At 40.9% G+C, this 23,688-nt stretch overlaps 1 protein-coding gene across 2 annotated transcripts in view; it reads left to right on the top strand.

Moving 5' to 3' along the window:
- LRMDA (leucine rich melanocyte differentiation associated) overlaps positions 1 to 23,688 on the top strand; it is a 1,136,440-nt gene that overhangs the window by 865,888 nt on the left and 246,864 nt on the right. For both annotated transcript variants that reach the window (XM_025397503.1, XM_025397504.1), the window contains one exon: positions 21,591 to 21,675. In XM_025397503.1, coding sequence (XP_025253288.1) covers positions 21,591 to 21,675 — 85 coding nt within the window. The remainder of the gene's footprint in view (positions 1 to 21,590; positions 21,676 to 23,688) is intronic.

Genomic DNA, 23,688 nt, shown 5'->3' with positions numbered 1-23,688 from the left:
TTTGTTTTAGCACATTGTCTACTTGTCCAGATGTATCAGGAGATAAAAAGGAGTCATGTTTACACTCCTCCCTTTTTTTTTTTTTTTTTTGGAGATGTAATTAAATTGTGTTTTTGATGAGTCTTGGGGAGCTCCGGTTGAAGAAAACAGGAATTGGCTGGAGTAAAGGGAAAAATGAAAACTTGCTTGGCAGAATAAACACCTGACTGGGTCAAAAAATAAAGCATAAGTACCAGCTGGTGTGGTTCTGTGAGGTCGAAGGTTTTGTTCTGACTCTTTTATTCCGCTTCCGTGGAAGTCCAACCAAGAAGAAGGGAGAGGTGCCCCTCCAGCGCTCACTTCCTGGGCACTATCTGTGAAACCTCTAGCTCTCAGTGATCTCTTCTTCCTTACTGCACACAGGCACGCACATGAGACCTTAACTCCCTTCTTCTTCTCTCTATCATTTACTGGGTAGTACGTCTGTGATAGATAGTTGTCAATCTAAAGCTAATAAAATTGCTGAACTCCAGTGATCTTGAATAAACAAATCTTCATTGAGCTGGATGAGTTGAATTCCCTGGGAATGGGATTGCCACTCTTTTTATTTTTTGGTGATCAGTTTTTTAATGTGCACATTTAGTAACACCATTCTGAGTTCTATTAATGACCTGCAGTGAGCAGTGACAAGCAGAAATCCAACATTCAGTACTGCTGAGGACCTGCCAGGCAGCGGCTAACACGCTCGCTTTCATCTGCAGCTCGGGAGACCTCTATTTGCATCCTAAATAGGTTACACTACAGCACCCCCTTCTGCCGACTGAGCTGTGTGACAAGAAGGTCTCACCACAACTCAGTTTTCTCCCCGATGACAGCCCTGAAGGCCCTTTCACGGCTTTCTCTAACCTTCCCAGCCCTTCCCTTTGGTCCCTGGAGGAGCACAACAGTGACTAATGGTGTGCCTACCTGCACTCCTGGGGGCTTCATTTGGATTACACTTTTAATTACTCATTCATCAGAGGAAAGGAACAAAAACCATCCATTGAACGAGACAGAAAGATGGGTATAACAGAAAGAAAGCTGAGCGAAGCAGGTGCTACCTTAGATCACTCCTGGCTGGGGTCCCTCCTGCCAGATCCCAAATCCCAGACAGACGCCTCTGGACGCATCTTAGAAACTACAGTCTCGTGTTTTGTGTTTCCCATTTGCAGCCCAGTCTGAAGTACAGGAAGGAGGTTTTCCTTTGTTTGTTCTAAACACCTTTTGGATGACTCCATTTGGCAGAAGTGCACCTTAAACTTGTAGTCCTTTCACATACGAGAAATCAACTGGGCTCTGCTAGAAAAGAGTGTGCACATGGGGAATTTTGGAGGGAGGGACTATGCGTGCCACCTGTCCAACACTAAGAAGCTCTGTTTGCAGGGGTCCCATCAGAGGACAGTGTAGAGGCTGACTTAGCCTGGGAAGATGTGGACTTACTGTTATCCTCCACCCTTGGGTGCCGGGGAATGCTATTTGTTCAATATTTAAAATTCATTCAATTTACCATTTAACTAGTATTTACTGATATTATGGGCCAGCCAGGTGGAGTAGGGCACTGCCCTCAAGGAGCAAAGTGTCTAGTAGGGGAACAACTCAGGCAAAGCATGTTGGGGAGGGATTTAGGAAGGAAGACCAGGCTGTCCTCATCCTCAACACAATGAACCTGGAGTCTTGGATGTATTCAAGGCAAAGATCTCCGGCTGGATGGGGCACAGTGTCCTGTGGGAGCAGGAGATCATGTGATGGCTCTCAGGGTGAGGGGTGAAGGCAAGAGATGGGCTAAGAAGAAGGCAGGGACTGGGGCAGAGGGCCTTCTAGGAAATGGATGGTGCTCTTTGCTTACCCCAAGAGCAAGGTGAATCATTACATGTTTTTAAGCAGAGGGACCCCAGTTTCCCCATGAATCTCTGTGGAGTCCTTTGAGCTTTATAACCATCTGGGTTACAGGTCTGCTTTGTGTGTCTCACTCCCATGCCTTACCCTTCTGTAAGCTGTCTGTGCACGTGTGGTTGCAGGATAAACCCAGGAGCTGGAGAAAGCAGACGGGTTTCTGTGGCCATGTTTACCTTTCAGAACCTAGGAATCCTGGATGTGGAATAAGAGAAAAGAGGGCTTGCAGCATGTGTGGGGCCTTTCTATCTTGTAATTGGAGTACAAAAAGACAGTAGATACAGTAGAATGGAGTCAGGAAAGATGTTAGAAAATGGTTTAATGAATGAAAACTCATTTGGAAAGTAACCCCAAAACATCTTTTTTTCCTTTTCTTTTCTCCCTCCATCCTCTTTCTTTCTTTCATGGTCAGGACATTGGACTGTCCTGAGCAAAACATATACCCAGAATGGGATCTCCCACCCAGCGTAGGTTCATGCACACTTTGTCAGTGACTGAGTCCCGCTAGACCACAATGTGTTCGAGAGTTGAAGACTAAGATTTCAGAGGCACAGGGTAGTGTGTCTTTAGGAAATAAACTTCAGTTTTGCATTTCCTTTGGCTTCAGGGAGAATAAGGCTGCTAGAATCATATAGAAATATTGTACAGGCCATCAGACTTACTGATTATGATACTTGATTTGTCATTTTTCTTGTAGTAATCATATATTTGGGTCTGGAATCTCTCAAGGAAACAGCTTCACACATATGTATATGTTTAGATGAATGAAACTTTTGATGTTAACAGTTATTGATACTATAAAGCAAACAAAGAGGCCTCTTTCAAGAATGGCTCTGTGAATAATTATCAGATAATTTTGAAAAAAGAAAATAAAGGAGAAAAGATTTTTGGAGGTTATTTCTCAAATGACTTTCCATCTATTAAACTATTTTCCACCATTTCCCTTGGCTCCACTCTACTATATTAACTATATTTTATAATAAACACATTAGTATTATGAAAATTAATATTTAATAATGTAGAGTCCTTATCTAGAAAAGTTAAGTTCTTGTCTAGAAAGGTACACAAGCTGAGGATTAGTATTAACTTTACAAAGAAAGACTGGGTTTGGAACTCAGAGTTTTTTATATCCTTATCCTCTCCTCTGCAATCAACACATACACACACACTTTTGCATACTGCAGCCCTTTTGGAATTCCAAATGTTAGCATCCAAGCTGCATGGTTCTTCTTCAGATTTTAGCTATCCTGATATAGACACTGAGAGCATGTGGGCTCTAGCCCAGAAGGGTTTTAGCAGCCTAGCAGAGCATTTGTACATATCCCCCTTTGGTTGCTATAGTGGGTGCTGTTGAATTGCTAAGCAGAGAATCCTCCCTACTCTCTTTGGGTCTCTTGGGGGAAATGAAACTCAAGTGTAGGAGCCAGTCCTAAGTCTGTAGGTCTCTAGTTCCACATCGTAAGTCACACATGACATGGGGCATGGATCTTCAGGGGGTTACCTAAGCTGCCCAGGACACATTGTCCTCATCCTCAACACAATGAACCTGGAGTCTTGGATGTATTCAAGGCAAACATCCTTGGCATCTCTTATAAATAGGCTTGAGAGATAAAAAGAGGACTGAGTGATAGAGTAACGGGGAAATGCTTTTGGAAAATGAGAGATGCACATTAGAATTAATTTTCCCACACCCTTGAGATTTGCATACATCAAAATTAAAACTTTTTAGAATGTTGTTCCCAGAGGGCTTCCTTGTGCTACTCTTTTGTACTGGTCACATGTTCTCTTCTGGTATTATCTGTTTAACATGTGGACAAAATGTGTATGATATCTCATCCCCAAAATTGATGCCAGTAGTTGCTTGACACATGCTAATTAGTTATTAAATATACTGTATTACTCCTCACTTAAACAGAAAATACCACACTGAGTTTAACTTTATCCTGTTGACACATATGTGTGTGGAGGAGTGGAGGAAGCCTGGGTGTCATCATTTCAGAGATCTGTTGCAGCATCTTGTGGTTGAGGCTCTTAGTCTAGCATTTTTTTTTTTTTCCATGTCATACTGTGACCCCAGCAGCTACCCTTGCCCACCCCTCATGTTGCTCTATTTAGATATCTGTGACTGTTTTAATCTTCTGTGGGATACCAAAGCTTATAATAATACAATTGTATGATAAACCTGCCTGGTGTCAACTAAGATCCTGAAAGGTATAAACTCTATGATATCTGCAAGACCTCGTGGGGAGGGTTTTCTGGAGGTGGAGGTCTGTTGTTGATGTTGATGTCAGGATTGAGCTACTGTATAACGAGTTCAGTTTGGCCCAAAGATAACGATGAGATGTTTTGAATGTCTGGGATGTAGTGAGGGGCTCCTAAAGACTTACGTAGGAGGTCATCTGCTTTCAAAGGGGAATTTGCCCTTCTGGCCTCTTTGGCGTCCATTACACTGTATTCTGGGATAGACCTACCTCTGTGGAACCACCACGTGGCCACCCTTAATCAATCGTGGTCTGAGGGGGCCAGCCGCTCTCTCAGCACTAGGAGTAGCACAGGAGCCAGGCTCAATCAGGCAGCGGGTTCTTTCTCATGGGTGAGGAGATTCTTTCCAGGATAGGCGCGTAACCCAAACCAGGCCACGGATTCCCAGATTTTGTTGGAACTTTCAGGAAAGAGAAACTCTTTATTTTTTCTTTGAAGATGGTGAGGTACAGATGTGGGGGCCTCCTGGGAGGTCACCACATGGAGAAACCAAGAAACAAAGCTGAGATAGAAATTTCTGATGAGAAGTTTGAACACCTGGATCCAACCGTACCTTGAGCTCATTAAAGCCCCTGCTCCTCTTTTTAAACTTAAAGCACTTTGAGGTGGATTTCATGACTTACCATCAAAAAGATAATCTTATTGTCCTGAACTGTTCTACAAGGGAGATTTTACAACTTACCCTGGAAATGTAGTAAATGGTCTCTATCGAGTCATTTTGGTCAAGAATTCTTAATTGTGCATGACTTAAATTTCATTTTCTGACAGTCTCTTTGTAATGTAAATAACAAACCAACCCTACTTGCCCTCTCCCCAAATCAAAAAATCCCTAAACCCAGGAACAAAATTCTGATTAGTCTACTCTTTCTAAAGACACCTTCATCTACTTAAACATCAATTTTCAATGGTCCCTTCAAACTTCTCTTTAAACACTGTCTTTATTATGCAACTTTGAAATGATCTACCTATAGACGTGTATGACAAGTGTCAACCCTAGTGAGTCATGAGAATTTGTCATAGCAGCGATCTCACAAGCATACCTTTTTTTTTTTTTTTTTTTTTTTTTTAAGATGGAGTCTCTCTCTGTCATCCAGGCTGGAGTGCAGTGGTGTGATCTCGGCTCACTGCAAGCTCCGCCTCCCGGGTTCACGCCATTCTCCTGCCTCAGCCTCCTGAGTATCGGGGACTACAGGCACCCGCCACCATGCCTGGCTAATTTTTTTTTTTTTTTGTATTTTTAGTAGAGACGAGGTTTCACCGTGTTAGCCAGGATGGTCTCGATCTCCTGACCTCGTGATCTGCCCGCCTCAGCCACTCAAAGTGCTGGGATTACAGGCGTGAGCCACTGCGCCTGGTCCTCACAAGCGTATCTTGAAGGTTTTCCTGTGGTTTCATCCTGGCATCCGGTCCTGAAAGACAAAGATGGATAGGGAGCCACGTGGTGGCTGTTCACTGGCCCCAGGAAAGGCCCTGCTGGTTTCCCTTCCAGAGACTACTTCCATAGGCCGAGACAGGTAACTGCAGCTTCCCAGTGACTGGAGGAGATGGAGAAGATTCCAGTATAACCAGCCACTCTAAACCCAGGTCTTTCTCTGTTAAGTCACCTTTGCTCCACATCAGAGACCATGGGGCTGCTGCTTTCTCACCAACCTCTCTCCTGTTCTCACCTCTCTCCTCCCAGCCTGGGGATGGGGAATCCATAGCAAGCACCCATATGGCTCACATTTACTTCTCCCCAAACCCTCTGCCCGTAGTTCTGTCTGAATCGGAAAGTGACTGCTCCAATTAAGACACAGGAAGAACAGAAATATAATTTCTAAGTCACTTGGCCTAGTGACATATATGTTGGGAGTTAGGAAAGTCAGCGTGCGGCTTCTCTACCATCCCAGGCGCCGCAGTCAAACAAATCAATTCAGCCTTCAGAGGGGCATCCATTGCCTTGTGATTATGTTTGTGTAAAGTCTTGGGGTCTTTGATCAAAGAATGGCATTTCAGGCCAGGCCCTAATCCTCACTGCCTTAAGATGTTTAAATGGGTTAAAAAAAAAAAGTTGATAACAGCTGGGATTTAAATTTGCCTTTGCCCAGCTTTTGTTTTGAAAGGACTTCTATTATCCGTGGCTTCCCTTTTCGAGGCAAAGATGGATCGTTGGGTAAACCAAAAAGGGAAAGAGGATATGGGAGGAAATGGGCGGGGACTCTGAATTAATCTTCTGAGGAAGAATGTTTGATCAGCGGGGAGGAGGGGATGAAAACCTCTGATGCTGACAGCAGGCACCTTTCTGATGAGGGTGTGATTGGCACCTTTGAAGCTTCAGTCGGGAGCCAGTGTCCAGTGGGTCAGAGCTTCCTCTGTCTGTGGGTGGTGGAGGTAATAATGAGGCAACTGGAAGGATTAATTGCGGACAAGCAGCAGGATTACGAGGAGGGCTTCTCAGCTCCAAAAGGAACAGTTCGAGGAAAGCCTCTGATCTGTCAGCCTTAGAGGAAATTAGTGGGAGCAGACTCGAGCAGGCTTAAAAAAAGGCATTTAGGATATTAAAGAGAAATGTGAAGAGGATATTAAAATAGGGCAAAAGGGCAAGGAGCGCTGATCTCGAAAGGCGGGTGTCTCCCTCTTCTTACTAGGAATTTCCAAGTTTTTCCCAGATTTCATAGACACCTTCTTTTTACAGTCCAGCAGAGTGATTTTACTTGCACTGCAACAAGTTAGGGAAGGGTCAGACTGGATTTGAGGTGGCACCCAAGGTCCTGTCCAAAACTTGTTTGCTGTCCACCCTCTGGCAGTTTCAGAAGCTCCTGAAACTAAGGCTCCTGGTATAATTTTACAACAAGCCAGCACATTACTGACATCCTATCTGCATTAGCTATCTATTGTATGTTTTACTTCTTACCCTTCTGGTTCAAGTCTGGATGCTGCCAATAAATCCTGTGTTACCATTAAAGAGGCCATTCATCACGCTTCCTAATGCGATTAATCAAGATACACCACAGTACCCTTAAAATGAGATCATTTTGATAAATCATGTATGACATGAAAAGACTTTATTCCTTTTAAGTGCAATTTAGACTGTAATTTTTTTCCTCATTTATGATTCATGGGAGAAACATGGATAAAATTCCCTTGCACAGTTACACCTTATCTATAGCAATAACTCAAAACTGCTTTTAGATGAAAATTCAGGGTCTTATTCACCAAAGCTGAATGCCAGCTCATTATTTTCTGGCGTTCAGTAGTCCAAAAATAATGTCCACACATTAAGCAGCATTCTCAAAAAAGTTGGAATTGGCCAGGCACCAGTCACATCAATTACACTCCGTCATCCTTAATAAGGAAGAAATATCAGATGTCCTCTTGGAGGTTTTTTGAATCAGTAAGGCTCAGCCTTTACCTTCCCAATTTAGAATGATTGGGAAACAAAAATGGTAGTAACAAAAAAGTATGGGAATTTCGGGGCCTTTACATGACTCTTCTCCTGTTGCATAAGTCTCAAAAGAGGTATTTTTTCCCTCCCATGTGGTTCATGCTTCCTTTTCCATTCCCCTTTTCTCATTTCATAAAGGAAACTACCATTTTGTTAGGTCTGAGTTTTGTTTCTAAGCTGCTGTGTCTGTGATGCAGGCTTTCCCCTCACAGCTGTCACAATAATTTGGGAAACGATATTCATAACCTCCAATAGAAAAATAATTTGAAAATGTGCCTTCTGGTGAGATCCATCAAGTTTAAGGTCACATTTTTGGTTAAAAGGGAGACACTGATGCTATTCATTAAACTGAAAAATGGCTTGTTTTCCACTAATATTGAAATAAACTCTGGATGAATGTTAAGTCATGCTGGCATGCACTCATATTGAAAGCAAAAGGAAAACAGAGATATATTTAATTTGGACATGTAAAGTCAACAGAGTTTTAGGTCTTTCATGAGAAAGGGAATCAGGAAGATTGGCTGAAACAAATGTGAACAATTAGAAGTTCATTTGCCTCTTGCGAAGAATGAGAGCATTTAAAGAGGGATTCAGTGTCTGAGAATTACAGACCCACTTGCGTTTTTTTTCAACCACTGGTACCTATGAATAAAGAAATAAAGACTTGATCAACATGTAATTTGTTTCCCTGCTGTTCTTAGAGATTCATTTGGGAAGTAGAACAAAAGCCAGTATTTGACTGTTTTTAAGTAACCCAAGAATGCACACGTATCCTATTCATGCCCACTTAACATAAATGCAGCAAAACTCAAGTTTATTTGGGTTATCATATTTATGCTAATGCTCTGTACTTTAATCGGATAGACACTGACATAAAACAAAAGTTCCTTGCATGTTATTCATATTTAAGTGAAATTTCCTGTGTTTTTAATTTTTTTCTAATATGAAGAGTCAATTAAGAATCTAAGGCCATTAAAGCTGCACTTGCCTTGTTTAGGTTTCCATTTCACATTTATGACTTTCCATTTTTGTGAAAAAAGATCTGTAAATTTGAAAAATATGCATGTATCTCATTAAAAAAGTTTCCCAGCTCTAGCAACACTCAGCAAATCTCCAAAGAATGCAAGTTTAAAACATAAATATTTTAAGGCCCCATAAAATTGGCAGTGAATATTTTTCCCCCTTTAATACCATGTTCATTTCATTCCAGTTTACTACCAGGATTATATTTTCCGAAGTGGCTTTTAATATAATACACAATTATTTTGTATGGGGTTGGGTAGGTCGCCTCATTAAGCCTGCAAAGATCAGGCTTCTTGTGATCCCCACAAATAGACTTGCATTTACTCCTAATTACAATGGCCCTCTTGAATTGTCCCAAGTTTATTAATATAAATAACAAGCTAAGCAAAATAGCCACAATTGAAAAGTTAGCAGGGCAAGATGACCAGGTCCCCAAACCTCACACAGAGCAGACTGTGGTATGTATGCAGTGGTGCCCTGCCACCTGTTGGCTCTGCTTACACATAACAGGGTATTGATGTCCCTCATGGTGGTGCAGTAACCCTCTCTGACCTCTATCCCTAGTTCATCATCCCCAAGAGAAAAGAAGAGGCCTTTGAGAATCCCAGGCTTTCTGATTTCCCCCATCATTCATTTCCTTGGCCACATGTTTCTTCTGTGAATGCTAAAAATTTATGGCTGAGCACATTAAGGGCAGTGCGAGTCCTTCCCTACTTCTGGATTATTTCAGAGTTTCCTGTCATAAGGAAATCCAAGATGTGTCCTCAGCGGATTGCATGTGACAGTGTCTGCTTATATCTCAGGAATCTGAGGCATGATGGATAAACTGTCAGTTTTGAAGGATGATGTTTTCTCCATATTTCCATTATGAACTGGGCTGTCATCTCCTAATAAATTTCTTGCATTGGTATCAATTTATTTTTACAAGCAGAGGGTCTGATGTATTTGGGAAAGGCACTGACAGCAGATCTGGCCTAGCTTGACAGAGCTGGCTTCAACTCATTTTGGAAAAGTACTTTGGTTCCAAGGACAGAACTTGACCCGCAGCCCTCGAGATTAAAAAAAAACCTCCATGAGAGGAAAAGAGACACATGAAGCAAGTTCCTTCTTTTAAGCCAAAATAAATCAAGCCTTTAGGACTACCATGACATATTATTATTTCTAAGACAGTCCTACAAACCCAGTTGAGATACGCCATGTGTAGCCTTCTCGTCTGGGTTAGATGAGACCATCTAAATATTGTTAGAGCATCACAACAATGCAGTGAATCGATGGATGAATTTGGGTTATAATGAAGTTAGGAATCTCACCATTTTTTCTCCCAGAAGGGATCTCAGTAGTGCTTTTCTGCTTGACAAGTGAGAAGCAAAGTTAATTCATATAATGCCTATTTAATTATGAAATATGGGCCTGTCTCTGTTATGGCTACTGTGAAGGGCAGAAAAAGCTATACAACATTAGCTTTACCTCTCAAGAGACTTAAAGTCCAGTTGAAGAGATAAGATATTAAACAAAATTAGAGTGAAGTAAGAATAAATCATGGCTAACATCCATGAGCAGTGGCTAAGTTGGTTGTCTCTTACCTTATTTAACATTTACCTTTATTGGGAAGGGAGGCAGCATAACATTGTATTGTCAAGACAGCGGCAAGTGGAGGCAAACTGCCTGGATTTGTATCCCAGCTCTGCCAAGTAGTAGTTACCCAAGAACTTAAGTGAGAGCTTAGTCACGGGACTTAATTTCTCTGGTCCTCAGCTTCTTCATCTGTAAAACAGAACTAGGAGTTGTGACTCCTTCATGAAACTTTGTGAAGACTGAATAAATCAATACATGGAAAGTGTTTAACGCAGTTCTTGACACAAAGTAAGCACTAACTAAAAATGCTAATAAGTGTTAGCACTTTTTAACTATCATGATCATGATTGTGACTATTATCACCATTATCACTGTTAGTCAAAATGTGGCTTAACGAGTTTAAGTATATTGCCCAAGATGGAGCCTGGCTCTAAATCTTGATCAATAAGGCATCAGAGCACAGAAAACAGAGAGTTAAACGATATACAAATTGTGAATTAGTCAAGAACAGAATCCTTGAAAGCTTAGTATTTGTCTTACTCTTCTTTCCATTCCTAGACTATAAAATAGCCCTTTCTCCATAGCCTGAAACATACTTTAGAAGCTACTTGAAAGGTGTTATATATAGTGATGTATAGGTAAATGCTTAACAGCCAAATCTCTGGGGAAAAAAGTGTGTGTATCACATGCATATATAATTTATTGCATTTTTTAGTTATATAAATGATGTGTAGAACACAATTAAAAATAAATAAAAATTGAATATATAATACTCTTTATAAAAAAAATTCCTTACAATCACTTAATTGTCACAGATACTTTCAATGATCTTGACCAAACTCTTGTTATCTCCTATCTGTGGTTGCAATTGATGAACAACTGTAGTTCCAACTGGAATGCTGGTTGATATTCCTTTATCCTAATGAGTTTGTCAGAACTTTACTCATTTGTTAATGACATAACATATTTTGCTGAATTGGATAATAGTTTTTGAATACTGGAAGAATATTTTTTCAAATTTTTGTGCTATTCACAATGCTTTGCAATACCCAACAAAGCAACTTCTCAAAGAATTAAGGAAGGATTATTAAATGAGAAGGAATATACTAATACCAAGGGTAATTTTTATAAAGGCAGAACATCCTATCTATAAATAAGCAATTATATTTAGCCAAAAATGTATGGAGCACAAGTTAATATTTTGCTACCATTATGCTACGACACAACATCCTTTTTTTTGTTGTTTTTAAGAGATGGAATTTTGCCATGTTGCTCATGGTTGGTCTCCAACTCCTGGGCTCAAGTGATCTGCCTACCTTGGCCTCCCAAAGTGCTAGAATTACAGGTGTGAGACATCATGCCCAGTCACACAACATTCTTTTAGGTTCTATCTGCTACATTAACATTTTCTCCATCACTTTAAGTTTAGCAAATGCACACCAATAAATCAAGCTCTAACTTGTAGCATTTGCCAGTTTCTGCCGCAAATACTCCCGCAGTGGCCAATGTCAAGCTACAAAGTGCCATCACCGAAGAGTTGGAAAGTGATTGCACATCATTATATAGTATTTTTATCATACAAATACAGTAGACTCAATTTCAAGAGCATAAATAACAGTAAAATTTTGTAAAATAAGAAGTGAGGAGTCTTGTTAAATAAGGTAATTTATTCAATTTTAAGTGTATATAATTTTATTTTATTTTTTATTTTTTATTTTTTTTTGAGACGGAGTCTCGCTGTGCTCCCAGGCTGGAGTGCAGTGGCGTGATCTCGGCTCACTGCAAGCTCCGCCTCCCGGGTTCACGCCATTCTCCCGCCTCAGCCTCCCAAGTAGCTGAGACTACAGGCGCCCGCCACCACGCCCGGCTAGTTTTTTGTATTTTTAGTAGAGACGGGGTTTCACCGTGTTAGCCAGGATAGTCTCGATCTCCTGACCTCGTGATCCACCCGCCTCGGCCTCCCAAAGTGCTGGGATTACAGGCTTGAGCCACCGCGCCCGGCCGTGTATATAATTTTAAATAATACCTGTGTTTAACAACTGACCAAAGTTCCTGAAACCTTAATAATTACTTCTTGTAAGCCAGTACAGGTTAACACTTACACACCCCTGTTTATTTGAACCCAAAAGGCCAAAGAGATCTGAAACACTAATTTGTCTACATTGCACAGCTAATTCTTTCATGTATTATTAAATAAGCTGATAGTTTTATTAGCACGCCACAAAATATGTTGCATATTAACATGAGTTGATTCATATCTCACTGCTAACATATTACCTACCTTTGTATGTGCACTAAATAAGCCTAGGAGGGTTTTCTTTGCCAGGCACCTTTGAACATCAAGTTCATTGTACAGTGCTTAGGATTCAGGCTATGGAATCAAGCTGTGTTATTTCTCAATTCCGGTCTCCACATACTAGCTGGGTTTTCTTGGACAAGTACTATAGCCTCTCTCTAAATCTCAACTGCCTTACCTATAAAGTGGTAGTGTTAATGGTACTTGTGATGGCAGCCGCGGCCTGTCTGGAGCAGCTGCTTCAAAGATGCTAGCTTCAGTGCGGGAGGAAGAGCTGGTGGGAGCCAGGAACAGACAAGAGCCCCACCCTCTACCCAGTTGGCGGGGCGGGAGCCCGCACTCCTGTGTGCAGCTGCAGTTTCCCAGCCGTGTTCTAGACCCTGGCATCCCTATGCTCTCAGGGGCCTGGGAAGCCCCTGCCCCTGTGGGCTTGGAAGTGCCTGCTCCTGCTTCTGGGCCGCTCCCTGCTCCCGGTGCCCACTCCAGTGCAGAGCAAAGTTGTGGCCAAGCCTGAGCGCTGTCGTGACCCAGCTGGGTTTGCGTGCACTCCGGGCGGCACACACACGCCAGTGCCCCCTGCTGCTTTGGCCCCCTCCAGACTTTGGGCGTCAGTGAGCGCAGGAAGCAGTCTAGGGGGTGCTGAGGGCAGCTCCCTGCGGGCCTGCAGACAACCCTCAGCATGAACAGCCTGGCAAACGCGGAAGGCAGACAGGTCCCTAGGCGGAAGGGGGTGGATCCCCAGTGAAACCCCATCTTCAAAGCCAGGGATGGCTTGAAGCCTGGGGGCCGGGCTTCTAGTTCCGGGTGGAGTCCACTGCCCGGAGTGAGAATTTATGATGCTTTTTCCGGCTGGCCCATGGCAGCCCATGGACCAATCAGCACTCACTTCCTCCCTTCTGAGCCCATAGACACCCTCCCCACTCCAATGACCTGCCTGCCTAAAGGAGCTACACACTGTGGGTCTTCTGAGAGCTATTCTTTCGCTCAATGAAGCTCTTCTCTGTCTTGCTCACCCTCCAAGTTGTCCACGTACCTCATTCTTTCTGGTTGCAGGACAAGAACTCAAGATCCGCCAATGGCCAGACTAAATAAGCTGTAACACAAACAGGACTGAAACATGCTTCCCCGCCTGCCACGTTGCAGGTGATGAGGAGAGAGGAGCTGCGGCCCTTCAGGGAGCCCAGACCTAGGGGCTCTCCAAACCAGGGCTGTGACGCCCTCTTTAGGGCTCTGTGGTTCCTGGCGTCTCCAAGCTTCCAGGCACCACGGCATTCCCTGGTGCCCATGGTGGAAGCTACTTGCAGGACGCCTGGTCTAGCTGCAGCCTCGCTTGGAGCCAGCGCCTGAACTGGCAGTTGGAGCTGCCTGCCTGCTGGTGCTGCGCAGCCAGCACACCTAGCTGTGCGCTGTGGCCTAACCCCGTGCTCACTCACACATTCCTTGCCACTCCATGCCTGGCTCACCCTTGACAGATGTGGGATCTGGACCGGTAGTGCCAACCAAGCGCAGCCTGCTGGGCCAAGTGTGTGGAATGAGCCCAGTGAGCCCGAGCAAAACTCAAGCAAAGGCGCCACGGGCCACAGAGGTTTCTGACTAGAAAAGTGACACCCCAAGGATCCTGTGACACTTGTATTATAAGGCTATTGATAGGGTTAAATGAAACAATGAGAGAAAATAAATTATAAAATGCCTGCGTATAATTAATGCTCAATAAATGTGATGTATACACCCCCACATTACTTGGAGGTTATATGACATATTGATTATGTTCTATGTTTGAACATATGACACAAAGCAAATCTTCAGCAAGAATTAATTAGCAGCAAACTATTAATTTGTGCTCCATCATACTTCTTTGGATAAAGATATTTATTTGTAGATAGGATGTTCTGCCCTTATTAAAACTACCCCGTGCTATTAGTAAATTCCTTCTCATTTGATAATCTTGTCTCAATGCTTTGAGAAGTTGTCCTGTTAGGTGCTGCAAAGCATTCACTGTCAAATTAGGACTGGCCCCTACAATCTTGATGTCTGCAGTTCTGCAGAAGGGACAAGTATCCAGTGGACAGTGAGGCAGGGGAGAATAGAGTAATGGTCAGAAGAAGAGCATCATGAAAACCTGAGGGCTCCAATGCAGAGAGAGTGTGGGGCTATGGCAACAGTTTGGGCTTTAGGAGTCAGGCTGACTTGGTTTCTAATCACACTCTGGACTTTAGAACTGGATAGCCTTGGACATGTTACTAATCTTTCTTAAGTCTCAGTTTTTTTCATTTTTCAAATGAGAGGAATATAGGACGTATCTCATACATTGGATAACCATTAGCATTTACTATATATTCAAGAAATATTAGATCCTGTCACACACTTTGCCTCGTTTCTTTACCATTTCCTTCTTTTTCCTCAATTTGTATTTTTCCTCCCTTCTCTTTTTTCCTCTCTCCTCAATCTCTGATAGGGCAGATTGAAAAATATTTAATGGACTAGGCATTATTTCATATCAGCAATTGTATATGAGTAGTGTTTCAATTTGTAAATATTGTAAATTATAAGAAGTAATGATATGTTAAATAAAGTTTACAACACCAACCATCTTGATCATACTGCTAGCAAAAATATTTATTTTTTGAGATGGAGTCTCGTTCTGTCCCCCAGGCTGGAGTGCAGTGGCATCATCTCAGCTCACTGCAACCTCCGCCTCCCGGGATCAAACAATTCTTCTGCCTCAGCCTCCTGAGTAGCTGGGACTACAGGCGCATGCCACCACGCCCAGCTAATTTTGTACTTTTAGTAGAGAAAAGGTTTCACCATATTGGTCAGGTGGGTCTCAAACTCCTGACCTCAGGTGATCCACCTGCCTCAGCCTCCCAAAGTGCTGGGATTACAGATGTTAGCCACTGTGCCCAGCCCAAAAATCTTTTTATCTTTGCGTATTCTACCTAATCCAAATTTTATGTAGTTAAAACCCACAACGTATGTATTATTTTAATGTTTACTATGTTCATTTAATACTAGGTAATTAATATCTTTGCATCTTTCTCTTTCCTTTGTACTTATAGTTGTATTAGGTTACCAAAAGACATTATGATCACTTCCATAACATCCAATATTTAGATGATTTTATTTTTTCTTCTGTTATATAAGTGTCTGATAAAAATGTTTTGGAACCACTGCTCTAGTTGATTTGTAAGATCTTTAACAACTCTTACATTCTGTGATTGGATTAGTTATGTAATATCCCATAAGATGCCCAAGCCACAGGCCTTCTTTCCTTTTTTCTTTTCCTAGTTCTCCTCCTCCCTCCCTTCTTTTCTTTTTCCTTCCCTGCCTTTCATAAATATTTGTGAACTACTACTCTGGGCCAGATGCCACTGTGGGCACTGGCAGGACTGGGTCCCCTGTAGATCAGATAGAAACAAATGGGAAGCTCCGGCCCATTGCCTTCAAAAGTCTTTCTTATTCCAGAGAGGCTTTTGACACAATAGTCCTCTCCCCACCAGCCTCTGCTGTGACCAGCTTCTCAATTGAATTACCCTTCAGCGCCCTCACTCAGCTTCATGGTCGGCTTTTGCCCAGACTGACTTCTTCTCCATTGGGATCTTTTCTTGGTCTCTTGGTTCCAGACTCACCCTCATCCCTTCCTTGCCTTTTGTTTTCCTCCCAAGTTCTTGGCTTCTTACTCTAGACAGGATATGGCTGTTCCTGCTTTCAAACCTGTCTATTATTCCCAACTTAATCTGTCTGTCAGTGACACCTTCTCCTTTGCTTTAGTGAAAGGCATGGTACCTTAGTCTGTGAGAGGGGTGGGAAGCTTCAGCCTTCTACCTGGTTCTTTAGTTTCTCTAACTTAATCCTTCGGAAGATGGCAAGTCTTTATGTTCTGATTCTGGCAACTTGGCCTGCACTTTCATGTTTAATTACAATCACGGTATGTAGTTTTATCTTTGACTTTAAAATGTTTTACTCATTCAGTTATCATGCATTGACTTCTTCCTATGTTTCTGGCAGTATGTTGGGCACAAGGGTTAATTGTATAATTAGTTTCAGAAAGTTCATATAGTTAACCTCTAAAGCTCTCTGTTAGTATGAATGAGAAATGGGTAAGGGCATAACTACTGTTACAGGGGTTTAGATGTCATAATCAAGGTCAGGGACAACATTCTGTGATAATCCAGAGTATGGGAGTGTGAGGGACACGCTATGAGTTGATGGCTCTTTGTAACCAGTATTAATCATAGTATTTTTTTTTTTTATGACCCAGGAATGCAACCAACGTTCTCATTTTATTTTTCTTGGTATTCTTAGCACAGGGCTTGGCATATAGTAGGTGGTTATTAAATACTTGATAACTAAATGAGTGATGCTTTTTCTTATGAGAGAAAATAAATGTTTTTAGAAGAGTCAGCTCTTCCCATGGTTTCAGGGAATGAATTGTGATGAAAAGTGAAGATTGCTTTTGCTTGAAAGAGGCTGACATATTTCCCAGACCCGGGATCACTTTCTGTGGTGTATGATTTAAGGGTGAGCGAGCATGCCAAAGCACTCCACTTGAGTTGAGTGATGGGGAATGAGTTGTGGAGCTGTGGTCTTAGATGGTATTTTGTGAAAAATAGTGGGAGATTTATGGCTATTAAACAACTTTGTAGCTGCCCCCTTCTTGTTTCGAAGTCTGCCAAATCTCTCCTCCTGTGGTCTGTATCAAGTTCTTTCAGAGCGTCCATGACATTCAGAAATATCCACCGGACTGCAGTTTTTCATTGAATGCACCCATTGGAAAGGGGCTTGAATTTTACGCATTTATCAGTTCCGGTAATCACTGAGTGAAATTCTCGCTTTGCAAGTCTGTTGTAGAATACACTGTACGTGCATTGAATCTTCTCCAAGCAGGTTGCCAAAGTTCTACCTTCCTTCTTTCTGTTATGGATATTGCAGAGTGCAGTATATTAGTGGCTATTTCCTTTATTGATGTGAGTTTTAAAAATTATTGGTAACTCTTTGATTGTAAGCAGGAGAAGAATCAAGTAACCTTCAGAATGCTTTAATGTATATTCAGCAGAAGGACTTACAAGGCCAGAATGAGTGTTTCAAGCCTTGCGGGGAAGGGGATACATATTTACCATCATCTGCTTTTTTCTATTCTAGAACTCACTCTCAGTAGCTCTAGAAGAAACAGAAATGGGATATTTCATCACAAAAAGCCAATCAGAGATGACATTCATCCATGTTGTACAAGTACTAGAGAACTGTTACAGGAATTTTTCTCTCATTATGGGTTCATGTCAATATAGGAGTGCATGGATTAGAAAAGAAATAGGGCCTTTTGGTGTTTTTTAAAAAATTTCAGGCTTAAGTCTGAGAAATTTCCAAAATGTAGAAAAGTTTTAAAAATAATGAACACATGTAGGGATCATCCAGAATTTGTGGTTTCTAATACTTTGACATTTTTTAAAAGTCTTCTTTAAATGAAAGAAAGAACATCATATATACAGCTGAAGTTCCCCTCTCTCCACATCCCACTAGCCCCAGTCCTACTACACTGCCCCTTGGCAGAAGCAATCTTTTTCATGAATTTAGTGTATATTTTTTATAATTTTTAGATGTTTCCATACATACATGAAATCAACAAACTTTATGTTTCCATAAATATTATATTACATTTATCATCTTGCAACTTGAATTTTCACTCTGTATTACATTTTTAGACCTATTCTAAGTGAGATATAGAAATCAGATTTGTTTCTCTTAAATACTAAATATTATTTGGTCTTATTGATATACAACATTATATTTATTTATTTTCCTCATCGACAGACATTTGAGTTAATTCCAGTTTCTTCTGTTATAAATAATGCTGCAATAAACATTGTTTTATGTCTCAATTTGCAGAAACATGTGAGATTTTCTGTAGAGTATATATTTTAAGTGAAATTGCTGCACCAATTTTCAATTTTATTAGATATTGCTAAGTTACTCTTCAAAGCAGTTGAACCAATGTACATTCCCACTAGCAAGGAATGAGAGGATAACAGTTTCTTTTTCCTTTGTTCTCACTAGTACTTGCTATTGTGAGACTTAAAAGTTTGTCAATATGATGAGTGGAAAAATCATATCTTGTTTTAATTTGCATTGCCCTTAGTCCTAGTAAATTTCAGCGACTTCACTTATGTTCATTGACTGTTCAGGTTTTCTCATCTTTGAATTTCCAGACATTTCCTTTGTCTATTTTTCTATAATATTTTCTATTGATTTAAAAACATTCTTTTTTATTTGGATATTAATTATTTATTGTAGATATTGCAAATATTTCCTGACAGGAGAATTTAAAAAGTAAAATGTAAAACTATAATTCCTTGCCATAGGCATTTACAAAATATGGCAAGAGCCGGGTGTGGTGGCTCACGCCTGTCATCCCAGCACTTTTGGAGGCTGAGGCAGGTGGATCACCTGAGGCCAGGAGTTGAACACCAGCCTGGGCAACATGGTAAAACCCTGTCTCTACTAAAAATGCAAAAATTAGCTGGATGTGGTGGCACGTGCCTGTAATCCCAGCTACTCAGGAGGCTGAGGCATGAGAATTGCTTGAACCGGAGAGGCAGAGGTTGCTTGCAGTGAGTTGAGATTGTGCCTCTGCACTCCAACCTGGGCAACAGAGTGAGATTCTGTCTCAATAACAACAACAAATTTGCCAAGGATTCAAATATTTGAGAGTCTTTATAATCTTCAAGATTCACATTTACTCAGATTTGCTTATTCTCATTTTAGGCATATCTTCTTAATCCAGGCAAAAGAAAACATTATTTAAATTTTACATTACTGCATACTCAGTGTACAATGGGTATACTGCCTCAGTTTCAAGGCGAGTTCTTTATTCTTTGGCAGATACCGTATAAATTTAAGACATTTTCTTGCCCACTTCTTTCATACGATAATTGTGTCTTTCTGAATTATGCTTCTAATCCTAAGGTTCAGTGAACACCACTATTGAAAGGATCACATGGGCTTCATTTTGAAAAAAGCCAAGTCAAAGAGCTGATAGTTGGAACATTGATTTGTAGTTGTTTTCCTAAACATCCAGCCATAGAAGTCCCACCAAAAGGCATAGTTTGCAAAATCATTCTTTCCTGGATTATTTTCCATGATGTGAGTTTATCAATGGACACTGAGCAGAAAAGTAATTAAGTGCTGGTCATAGAATGATGACTGCAAAACAACAGAAGACACACCATTTGCTCTACCTAAAATACGGAACAAAACTAAATATCTCTTTTACGCTTGGTTGCAGAATTCTAATGTGTAGCACAGTCAGAGGTGTATCCGAAAAGGTGGCATTTGTTCCAGTAATTGTAGAAAAAAGCTGTCATCAAATTGTCAACAGCCCAAATCGAGATTAAAAGTTCTAAGAAATATCACAACACAACAAACTAAAACTTATACTGGATTTTTGGGTCTTTTTTTAAAGTGATGAGATGGAGCAGAAATATTGACAGCTATGGCTTCCTATGGAGGAAGTATGATAGATCTAGGGAGGATGACCCCTGTACCCTCACCCCATATATCCTGCCTCAAGCATTAAATAGATGTCATATTTAGGACACTATCATCATGTTTCATTCATCATGTAGAAATTACAGGAGACCTTGAATACCCAATAGAGAGATACTTGGTGACTGTAGTATTTGATTTTTAATCTAATTTTGGGCTCCACATTCTTGTAGTGTGCTAAAAGGAAAAGTCTTTCCTACTTTAAAACATGTTTTTCTTGATGACTAAGCCTTTATTTCTGTGGACCCAATAGTTTTGGATCCAACTTGAAACACCATATGTTTGCCTTGGAGCTGGAGTGAAGAAGTGCTACCTGAAAACTGTTTTCTACCTAGGGACAGAGCTTCTGATTTTGCTGCACTCTCTTCCTGTAAGTCTCCACTGAAAGCCGCTTAGTCAGACGTCTCAAATGTCAGAAATGAAATTTAAAGGGTTTTTCTAGCAAGTAGGTCTAATCTCCTACTTAGTTTTGATTCCTATAATATAGGTAATCTCTTTGGAGAAAAGGCCTGCTTTTAGGAGGGCAAATATATCCCATAGAATGTATTTCCTACTCCGGAAAGAAAAATGTAGCATTAATGAAATTTACTTTTTCACGAAGCTTGGAAAGATTGTAAGCTTCAGATTTTGATCCTAGCAGATGTTCTTTTTGGGATATTAAAAAAAAAAAAAGCTGCATTTGATTTAGGAATCTCAGTTAAGAGTTACAGTGGTAATAATGCTTCTTGCTACTAGCAACCACACTGTGAGTGTGGCACACTGGCCATTGGTTCTGAGTGATAGCTGACCCCAAGCTGAAGTACTTTCTTTTGGCTTTAGCTCACAAGGATGTTGGGTTCTGAAAAGAGAGCCTTAGCAGCTTGGGCCATCTCGGACACCGTTCTATGGTTAAAGAGTTGTCTGCATGCAGTGAAAAAGCATCATCCTAGATGTATCTGATGTTATTTTCTTTTAGGCCTTGGAGTGACACATTTGTTGATAAGCACTACATCCCAAATCCAAATTTCAGACGTATTTCTCATCGCTGTTGTTAAACTGAGCCAGAATCCCTAGAGCACAACACAAGACAATTTATATCCTTTCCTATGGTGACTTCATTCTGCTGAGTCTTTCATGCCACTGGGCTCATGGAAGTCAGCCCTGGTTTTCCCCATTTATCCCTAGGGGCAGAACATAACCTCTTCACTAGTATCCAAAGAAATCTGCCTATAGCCAGCCTTTACTTTGTGGGAATTACTGGATGAAGGCCTGATGGAAATCTAAGCCTTTAACTTTTCCTGTCTTCTGCCTCTCTCTTTCTCCTCCTCCCTCTCCTTTCATTTCAGCACATAAACTGCCCCCTTTTCTTAGAGCTATTCCATATGTACCGAGGCCCCTCAAAGCTTTGGATCTTACCCAACACTTACCAGAATATTATCTCAACAAAAACAACTCTTGCTTCCTAAGAAATATCTTGGTGGATAATTTTCTCCAAGCTTAGATCCCAAGGAGACGAGTCTAGGTAAATGAGGAGTTTGGTATTTGGTGTTGCTTCATGTTGACTTTGTTTATGTCACACAGGCTTCCAGTGAGGATGTTGCCGGCTCCCCGGAGCTCCACTACACGCCCTTGCCTTCTGCTTCCAGGGAACTCACCAGTCACCAAGGTTGGAACTCAGCTTTTTATTGCTCTCAGTGGGTGCAGGGAGGGACACTTGGCTGTGCAGAGCTCTGGCTCATTACTGTTGCCTCGGCATTTTAGAAAGAACACAGTGCTTTTTAAGTCCTTGATGAGAAAACCATACCTGTCACACGTAGTGATTTTAACCTGTATTAAACAGAATTTAGTGGCAGTCTACTCAGGAGGCAAATAAATCTACGGTATAATATAATTTTGTGATTTTTTTTCTTTAAATAAAGAGATTAGAGTACTTAAAAATTATCAAGGAGATGTTAACTCCAGTATTAGTGATGGAGAGAATTTGGGAAACTCACTAACATTTATGAAAGTGTCATTGTTTGAGAATATAACAACATCTGTAATTTCAAAATGAATGAACTCTATGTTATAACTAAAAGGAATTCCAATTTGCCTGGCAACATTGAGAGAAGCCATGTGCAGTTTTTGCTGAATTCCCTTATTCTCAAAACGTTAATTTGGTTTACTCAGTTTTACCAAAGCCTTGCATGTCTGTTGCCATCTCTAGAGTCTTCAACTTCAAAAGCAGACAGAACACTGACATGAAATATTTGAAAATGTCTTATCCCTAAGCTGGCTGTTTTAAATATTGTTTCCCCAAGAAGGAAATTCCACTTGTACATGTAAAGAGGAACGTGAACAGGGACTATTCCGGCATTGTCATCCCAGCAGCATTGCAGGATGAGCAGGTGGAAGAACAGGCTGTGTAGATGCTCAGAAAGTAGTGAACCTGACCCTCCGAGTCACCATCTGGGCTCTGGGCAAATGGGATACTTGTATTCTGCAGGAAATGAAGAAGAGAGTAGTGCAGGATTTCCAGTGTCTGTGGCTTGGACCTGTGTTGCCTTTTTGGTGTCTGGGCATCAATAGAACTTTTCTACATTTAAATATACTTTAGTTAATTTTGTGAAAAATCAATTTTGCTCCAAGTTGGGGGAATAAGCTGCTGCCGACCTGCTGTGTTTTGAGGGGTCTGAACAGGTCTCTTTCGCTGAATATTCTTTTGGAGGTCTTAAGCATACATCCCTTTCGAGACTGTTTTTGGGGGAATTTCCCTAAAATGACACCACATCTAGATGGAGCAACAAATTAACTCTTAAATTAGCCTCATATCCTCATGTGTTTATTTATTGGTTTCTTGTATTTGAATAAGGGTATTTTTACTTTAGAGTCTATTGAATAAGTTGCATAGAAACCGAAGTCTCAGAAACCTCCCAGCCACTTGTAAAGTTTATCTGGCCATGAAATTGAGATTTCACAATGGGGAGAGATGATCAGATGGATGATAATCATTAGGAATAGGGCAAATATCATCTGTCATTTTTACCAGTAATATGAAGAATCTGAGACTTGAAGGAAGGAAATATAACACAATATAGTTTTAAGATATTTGGAATAATATTTGGAATATGGAAAAATGCCTAAAGTTGTTAGAGTTCAAATAAGTGCTCTTGGATGACATTAGGGCCTAACATCAATGAGAGAAATGTAAAGACATTTTTTAAAGGGAGCCAACACAGACATCTCAATTTTACTGAAGAAAATCCCTACACATTTAACACATTGGTTTCCTGATCAGTGCTGATTTGGTTGTTGATAAAAGCAAGTCCGCACCATCAAATGATCTTTGGGCTGATGGCCATAAGGAGACCAATAAAGAGAAGACCAAGGAAGTTCATTAAAGCTAGATTATTGAACTGATCTGTGCAGGAGAAAGGTGAGACTAATATATTTCAGCTTGGCATAAACCAATTTGGCTTGAACCAACTTGGCTTTTCCCAAATGAGAAAGTCATTATTTTTTGGCACTAAAATGAAACCACTTAATACTATCTTGTTTTTTTTTAATATTTAAGAGAATTATTTCAAGTTTCTGATCATGTAAATCACGAAACTATTTGAATGTCATTTGTTAATACCTTCATGCAAACAGCTTACAAACATTTATGCAGAAGGGGGCCTTTCATGGTGTGAGGACAAAT

This window comes from Theropithecus gelada, chromosome 9 (genome assembly GCF_003255815.1).
Source record: "Theropithecus gelada isolate Dixy chromosome 9, Tgel_1.0, whole genome shotgun sequence".
Taxonomy (NCBI): Eukaryota; Metazoa; Chordata; class Mammalia; order Primates; family Cercopithecidae; genus Theropithecus; species Theropithecus gelada.
The sequence above is the reverse complement of the archived record's forward strand: the minus strand, read 5'-3'. Positions and strand labels throughout refer to the sequence as shown.